The following is an 8087-nucleotide window of genomic DNA, read 5'->3' on the forward strand; positions in this document are numbered from 1 at the left end:
TGTGTCCTGAGATTTCCAGAGGCTGACACTGGTGGAATGGGACGTTCCACGAGGGAGAGACCAACGTGGAAAAGAAATGCAAACAGTAGGTGAGATCTGTTGTAGGTTTGCCAGCAGCTGGGGGTTACACAGTGTTTCTGGTCTGTTCCTCCTGCCTCTGGCTGTCAGTGAGGCAGGGGCCACTCCATCCCTTGAAATCTGGGTGCTCCTTAGCGTAGCAGGGGCCTTGGTCTGCTGTGGGACATTTGGCTCTCTCTTTTTATGTTTTAATTCCTCCTTGCTAATCTAAACCCTTTTTCAGGCTTAGGTTCCCTCCCTGGTGCTACCCAAAAGACTGAGTATCAGCTATTTGTATCTTGGTGTGAATGATTTTGTTCATTTGTTAGTCTCCCTGGATATTTGCATTTTCAATGTGATGAGGTGGCATTTTATGCCAGGGACAAGTGCTAGGAGACCCTGCATAATTCAAAACTAACATATTTTAAGACTAATTTTCCCATAGGAATTAATGTAAAAAGTCGGGGGGTGGGCGTGTATCCTGGGAGCACATAAATCCATAACCAGTGAAGTGTATCTTTGCCTTAATGCTACTTTTTATTTTCTCAGCACTATCTCAGTCTCTCACAGATGCTCTCTCCTAAATTAACAGCCTAGGGTATCATGGTCTTGCTTGGCCTTCCTCATAGCATTTTATCACATTTAACTTCCGTACCAAAGTTATTGATTTTTGGGTACATTTTTCAGCACGAGCACTGCCACCACTACTTAATGAATACTTGGATGATATTGTTATAGGATATAAAAAAGATTTTAAATTATAATAACAGTGAATGTTAAAATAAGAGCATAATAGTCGCCATAATCGCAAGAAGAAAGTTCCGCGTACGTAGCCAGCCATGTGGAACCAAGGGGCCACCAACCCAGGATGACAGGGGTTTGTCCCAGTGGCGCTGCCATCTGGCCATGGTGAGAACAATCTCTAATGCACTAGGCCAACCTATTTTGAAATTAAGCAATTCTCGATGAATTGAAAAAATTTTTGGTGGTTTCATTATTTCAAATTTTGTACATAAAGACCATATGGATATTTGTAAAGTGTACTATTTCGTATTTGCATCAAGTTCTGTCATGCTCTTATCTCTATAAATATGGGCAGATGGGAGTGATTCCCAACAACAGAATTTAAAGAATTTTGGAGGTTTTCCTCAGTGTGTGTGCCTCAGTGGCTCTGGAATCCTTCCTCTTTGGGTCCAGGACCCCAGGGAGGGACTTGAGTGGTGGGCTTTGAGGATGACAGTGCTCTGCTGGGGAAGAAAACAGCCCAAGGAGGAGAGAGGACTGGGGGCCTTGTCCCCCCTCCGCTGTGTGCACGATTGATCGTAGTGTGAGCCTGGGCTTAATGTCATTAAGGATGACTTAATCCTACAACGTGCCACCCACCCAGGCTTCAGAGGGGCGAGGGGACTTGCCCACGTCACTCACTCAATGAGAATGGTGAACCCAGGTCTTCTGACTCCAAGAAAAACCTTTTAGAATTGTTGTGAGGGTCGTAGGCACATAAACCTCTTAGAGCAACGCCAGGCGCATAGTAAACACTTAATAAACATTAGCTATTATTATTGTTGTTCCTAAGACAGGGTTTTCTTGGGTGGAAAGGAAGAAAGGTAGAAAGATAGGCATGGAGCAGACCCCCTTCAAAGTACACATGTGGGAGGGGCACAAAGAACCAGAGGGCCAGACGCAGCTGCCCATTACCTCTTGCTTGACTCCGGGGGTGCTAGGCAGAGAACGGAAGTAAGTCTAAGTGCTGGGAGAGGAACAAACCACTTACACCCAGTGCCTCTCTCTGTGCCTAATTCTGACGGAGAATAAACAGCCTTTGACCCACAGGAACTTGATGCTCAAAATCCATTGAAGACAGTTGATCAATCAGCATGTTGTCCTGAACACTCTTCAGACCAGTGTTTTTCAAAAAATTTTGACTATGATCTACAGTAAGAGACTCATGTTTCAACTCAGCACACATATTCATACAGCAAGCATTGATCAAGTTTCATGAAGCAATACTTGCTCTCATCTGCCTCATCCATCCCATCGCATTCATCCATCCCATCCCATCCATCCCATCCCATCCCATCCCATCCCATCCATCCCATCCCATCCCATCCATCCCATCCCATCCATCCCATCCCATCCCATCCCATCCATCCCATCCCATCCCATCCCATCCCATCCCATCCCATCCCATCCATCCCATCCCAACCCATCCCATCCCATCCCATCCCATCCCATCCCTTCCCATCCCATCCCATCCCATCCCATCCCATCCATCCCATCCATCCTACCCCATCCCAACCCATCCCATCCCATCCCATCCCATCCCATCCCATCCCATCCCATCCCATCCCATCCCATCCCATCCCATCCCATCCATCCCATCCATCCCACCTCATCCCATCTCATTCCATCCCATCCATTTTATTTCCTCTCTTAGTTTTCGATCAACTAAATTGACTTCACAACACACTAGTGGGCTCTGACCCATAATTTATGAACATTGCTTAGGTCACCCCTGCTATGAGCCCAGGGCTGTAGGAAGGCAGCGAAGCCGTGGGTGGGACCTGGGGGAACAGACGTTCCTGATGGGAGGAGGGGCAGGTGCCTGGGGCAGCCCAGAGCACAGACTTCATTCTGGCTCCTTCACCTTTGCAGCCTGGGCAGTGACTCACATGGCTGGCCAGTCAGAGTGTTTGTCATGATGGGGAAACGCATGGAATGGTACACCTTCAGTCTGAGGAAAGCCCCTGTGTGGCTGGGCTGGCAGGGGAGAGGCAGGGAGCTGAGGCAAGGAGGACATTGTCCTCACTTTTCAGTGACTCAGAGGGCCTGTGGTGCAGGCGTCGGCTCCCTGGGGTTTGGGACCACTCCCCTGTGATATTCCCCATTTTCCCACACTCTTGCCCATAGCAGGCAAGATTACATGAGGAGAGGAGGAAAGCGGGTTGAGACCCAGCTGCTACAGATGGGCTGAACCCAGTAAGAAGTGGTTTTCATTGCAGATGACTCAGAGGCCGGAGCTAAGCGACCCCGGACCACCATCACAGCGAAGCAGCTGGAGACATTGAAGAACGCCTACAAGAACTCCCCTAAGCCTGCCCGGCACGTGAGGGAGCAGCTGTCCTCGGAGACAGGCCTGGACATGAGGGTCGTACAGGTGAGGCACCAGCCACCCTGGCCTCCAGGCCTCCTTTGCTGACCGGGGAGCCCGGGCCCGGCGCCACCCAGGCCGGGCCTGGGGCAGGGGTTGGGGGTGTCCTACGGGTCCCTGCACCTGTGCCCTCCAAGTGAGGGAGGCTTCGGGAGTGGTAACCATGGCACCTCATCAGCAGTGTCACTGATCCCCTGGTGGGGGTTGGGCTCAGGGCCACAACCCCCGGAAATTTGCCGAATCAGAGACACGTTTCTGAGGCCCAGGCAGGGGGAGTGGTGGGCACGTCCCTTTCCTTGCCCTGAACTCTGCTGAGGCTTCAGTCTTTGTCTTTTGTCTCGGGGACCCTGGGGGCTTTGGGTTCGTGGTGGACGCCCCCCGAGAGTGTCCCTTGTGCTTGTGTGGCAGGTTTGGTTTCAGAACAGAAGGGCCAAGGAGAAGCGGCTGAAGAAGGACGCGGGGCGGCACCGCTGGGGGCAGTTCTATAAGAGCGTCAAGAGGAGCCGGGGAGGCAGCAAGCAGGAGAAGGAGAGCTCGGCAGAGGACTGTGGGGTTAGTGACAGTGAGCTGAGCTTCCGAGGTGAGCAGGGCTGCAGGGGCGAGGCCCAGGCCCTAGGAGAGGCCCCTGGGACACAGTAATCCCCGATGCTCACGAGGGGTCTTTCTTGAGGCCTGGCCAGCTCCCTCCCGGACACAGCCCTCCCTGCAACTTGGAGTAAAGGGCAGGGGGAAAGGGTAGTGGCCCTTCCAGAGGGGACAGGGCAGAGGAAACCAGAGCTCTGCTGCAGACACATGGAAGCCGGGTTCCCAGGCCCATGGGCCCCAAGGCCTCCCCTCCTTGCCTGCGGCCCGGGGCTCCCCCACCAGCCCACGCAGCTGTGCAGGACAGCTGTGTCTCTGCCTGCGCCCTGAGCCCCCCTCCTGCATTTCTCCCCTCGGCCGGGGCACCGGCCTCCCTCCCGTGACCCCCTAGAGTGAGCCCCCTCCTCTCCTGGCGGTGGGAGGATGTGCTCAACGGGCCCGTTGCCCTGGGAAGTCAGTACTGTGAGTGCACGTGAGGTGGGGACCGGCCTCGTTCTGAAATCCCTTCCCCCTCCGCTCCTGTCATCCAGTCCAGCGCAAATGCTTTGCTGCATGCGCTATATTCAAATTTGTGCGTCAGCAAAGTTGCAAATGGCTGCATGTTTTGGCTCCTTCGGTTGTTTGCAAATAGCCATGTGGTTCTCATGCAATGAGTTCTCAAAAGTGGAAGGTCTTCTGTTGTGGGGCGAAGGGAAGAGTGCTGAGCTGGGGGATCAGAAATCTGGTTTCCGGCTATGGCTCTGTCAAACTGATTCACTTCTCTTGAGCCTCAGTTTCCCCATCTATAAATGGGGAATAACCACATCCTTGCCCAACTCACACTGTTCTTGGGGATCCATGAACACAACTGACTGTGAACATGTTTGGGGAAAGCTCAGCACATTTTTACACTTGGAAGACACGACCATCCCCTTTAGGGAGCCTGTGGCTCCCACAGAGGGCCCTGGTCACACAGGATGACAGGTGTACGCAAAAGGCCAGTTAATGGCCATTTGACAGTGGAGCTGAGCCTTCATCGCCTGCCCCCTCTAAAGGGCATGACTCCCCTCCCCCTTTTCATTTTTGTGGGTGGAGTGAGGGACAGCCTAGGGCAGGTTGTCAGAAGGGATGGGTGTTGAAGTCCACTCTAGGGTGGCCTTGGTAGGAATGGATGCACAGGCCCAGGTGGGAATAGAAAGGAAGTCTGTGGGGCAGCAGATGGCATGAGCTGCCTGCCAGGACCATGATGTCCTGAGAGGACTGTAGCCCAGCCCAGAGGTCTGCCCGTGGGGCCCTGGGGAGGGTTCAAGGGCCTTATGATCACCTTCCAGGCCTCTTGGTGGGGGAGGTGGAAAGCCACTTAATCTCCTCTAAGCTGCTGAAATCAGCGTCTGGAACATACAGGATTGTTAAGTCTCGTTTCATAGCTCCTTTCTGTTGGGTGCAGGTGGGTCCCCAGGTTGACATATCATTGGTCTCTCCAGGTAATTATATAATCTTCTTTTTCTTAAGACTAAAATTGCTCACCTCTGTTGGAGAGAGGAATTCTTCCAAGTGGCAAAGGTTCCATTAGATCCCCGTAATGAAATTCTTCCAAAAACAAGAAGGTCATTTGCCTTAATCAATCTAATACTTTGTCCCCAGTGAAGAGCTTATTGATAGACAGAGAAACCAAGTACTTTAATATTGAACCTCTTTCCCAGGTAGGCCAGAAGGCTTTTGTACACATGTCTTAGAGAGGTCCTCAGCTCCCCTGACCGTATGGGCCTGCTTGTTTCCCAACTAACTGAACCAAGCACTTTTCTCAGTTTGAAAACTTTCAGATGAAATCTGGTTAGCACAGAGTTTCTTCCATTTGTGATGTGGAGAACATATGACCCACCAAACCTCAGGCGTTCATACTCCTCAGTGTAGCCACCTTCGTACCTGAGCACACATGGGACCAACAAACTCACCAAACATTTGTCCAGCCTTCTGGGACCTGGGCGTTTGGTCTCTGCAGGTGTTTGTTCTGTGTTTTCCCCTTGATGTGGGTCAGTCTCTGGATGCCAGGCTGACATGTTGGCGTCTGGCTCATGCTTGGGCTTCTTTCCTGGTCGTGTGTATTCCTAGGTTGTGAAGAACAGGGGACCACCGGAGTCCTGGCGGCTGACAATAAATCTCCGTTCTTTTGTCCACAGAGGATCAAATTCTCTCAGAACTTGGCCACACCAATAGGATTTATGGCAACGTGGGGGACGTTACAGGCGGACAGTTAATGAATGGGAGCTTCTCCGTGGACGGGACAGGACAATCCTATCAGGACTTGAGGGATGGGAGCCCCTATGGAATCCCCCAGTCTCCATCCTCCATCTCGTCCCTGCCACCCCACGCTCCTTTGCTCAATGGGCTGGATTACACGGTGGACAGTAATTTGGGCATCATTGCGCACGCAGGGCAGGGAGTCAGCCAGACGCTGAGAGCCATGGCTGGGGGACCCACCTCTGACATCTCCACAGGAAGCAGTGTAGGTTATCCCGACTTTCCAACTAGCCCAGCCTCTTGGCTCGATGAAATGGATCATCCTCCTTTTTAAACACCTCTCCTCCCCACCCTACCCGTCCTCTGGCTTGACAGAATATCTTCAAGGATCAAAAGAGACTTGCCTTTTAAGGATCAAAAGTGCGCCAATGTGAATTTCCATTATTTTCAATGGAAGTCCTCTGCCGATCCCGGGGAGGTCGCGGGACCCCACTAGGGCTTGTTTTCCCAGGAAGTGGTGGGAGAGCAGCGTCCTCTCAGAACACAGCACAGGGGTGCAGAGCCCAGAGCGCTAGGGTGCTGGCTGGTTGGCTCCTCCCCCCACCCCTGCTTGCAGGCTTTGGCTGCACAGCGCTTGGTTCACGGCATGACTGTGTCAGGCCACCTTGCTCTTTGGGAACTCTGCTCCAACTGGAGTGTCTCATGAGATGCCCCCCCACCGCCACCGAACCACTGCTCTCACCAGAACCGAGATTCCCGAGGTAGAGGCGTCATGGCCCTTGAGTACTGATAAAAGTGATTTCTGGATCACCCTTATTGAACCCTAATTTTCAAAATAAAAAGTCACTTGTTAAAGGTCAGTGGAAAACTTTGATGGCCAGAGTTCGATATTGAAAACCTGCTCCCTCCTCCTTTTTTTTTTGCTGTGAAAAATATTTCTTCCCTACCCAGAAATACATGCCGGAGACCATTTGGTCAGTTTTGGTTTTTACAAAATCCCATCTATATCACTGAATCCCTGACGGCAAGAAGTGGTTTTCATTGCAGGTGACTCTGAGGCTGGAGCTGAGTGGCCCTGGACCATCACAGCGACTGCATGACAAGTCCCCCGGTGCACAATGTGCCTTTTTAATTTGCTTGTATTATTTATTCCACAAGACAGGCTGTGGGTTCCAAAATGATCAAAGCTAAAATATGGAGAGAACAGAACGACAATCAGTGAAAACATTTGTAGACGTTTGGACTCCAAACATGCAGTCTGTTTAGCCAAGTCAGCAGATGCCAGTCTCCCAGAGTTCTCATCCTGTAGGGCAAAATGACATTGTGTCTGTTTTGAGGGAGTTGGTTTAGATGAGCTTGTAACTCCACCTCCTCCCCGCTCACCTGCAGCCAACCCTCCTCAGCCCTTTAAAAATGTGAGCTTTCTCTGCTGTGCTAGTTGACTCAATTGGAGGACAGTCTTGGCCTCTTCCGAGTACTAGCAATGCTTCTTGGCCTATCTTGGTTGGGAGGAATCATTTAGGGAGCAGCCCTAAAATTGTCCACAGGGTTCCAAATGGTCCTCGGCTGCATCCCTCTGGGTTGCTGGCTGGACTCATGCCAGGCCCTGTGTTGCTCCAGTCCTGCTCTCAGAAAGGCAGAGCTCTCCAGCCAATGGCAGTGCAGAGACTCTCAGCTTGCGGGTCTGCAGTAGCTCATCACCAAGCCTGAGGCAAGGGCAAGGCCAACCCCCACTTTATGAGCTGCTGTCTCTGCAACAGACTGCACTTCTACAGGAAATACTGTTGCGAATGGTGCTACAAGTCCCACTTTATGCCACACATCTGTCCATCAGGAAGCTCTCCATGTGCATACTGGATTTAGCCAGGTGGAATTTATTCCAGTCCCCTTGGGAAATGGTGGTTTGCTTCTTCTGGCCTCCCATTCTCTTAAACGAGATCAGCAGAGTGGGAAAGGGTAAGATGGCATTGCCTTTCTTTCACAGCAAGTGATGGGGCCAAAGCACCTAAGGACCCTTCCTTCCGGGAATGGTTTTGAGGAACGCAAAGATTTAGGCATAAGGTAGGCAGACTAAAGG

General features: G+C 51.7%; 1 protein-coding gene across 1 annotated transcript in view; it reads left to right on the top strand.

Annotated features, from left to right (window-relative positions):
* Positions 1–6344, top strand: part of LHX4 (LIM homeobox 4) — a 42572-nt gene extending 36228 nt beyond the window's left edge. The window contains exons 4-6 of the mRNA XM_036874186.1: positions 3060–3214; positions 3617–3788; positions 5950–6344. Coding sequence (XP_036730081.1) covers positions 3060–3214; positions 3617–3788; positions 5950–6344 — 722 coding nt within the window. The remainder of the gene's footprint in view (positions 1–3059; positions 3215–3616; positions 3789–5949) is intronic.
* The last annotated feature ends 1743 nt before the right edge of the window (positions 6345–8087 follow it).

This window comes from Balaenoptera musculus, chromosome 1 (genome assembly GCF_009873245.2).
Source record: "Balaenoptera musculus isolate JJ_BM4_2016_0621 chromosome 1, mBalMus1.pri.v3, whole genome shotgun sequence".
In the NCBI taxonomy this organism is placed as follows: domain Eukaryota; kingdom Metazoa; phylum Chordata; class Mammalia; order Artiodactyla; family Balaenopteridae; genus Balaenoptera; species Balaenoptera musculus.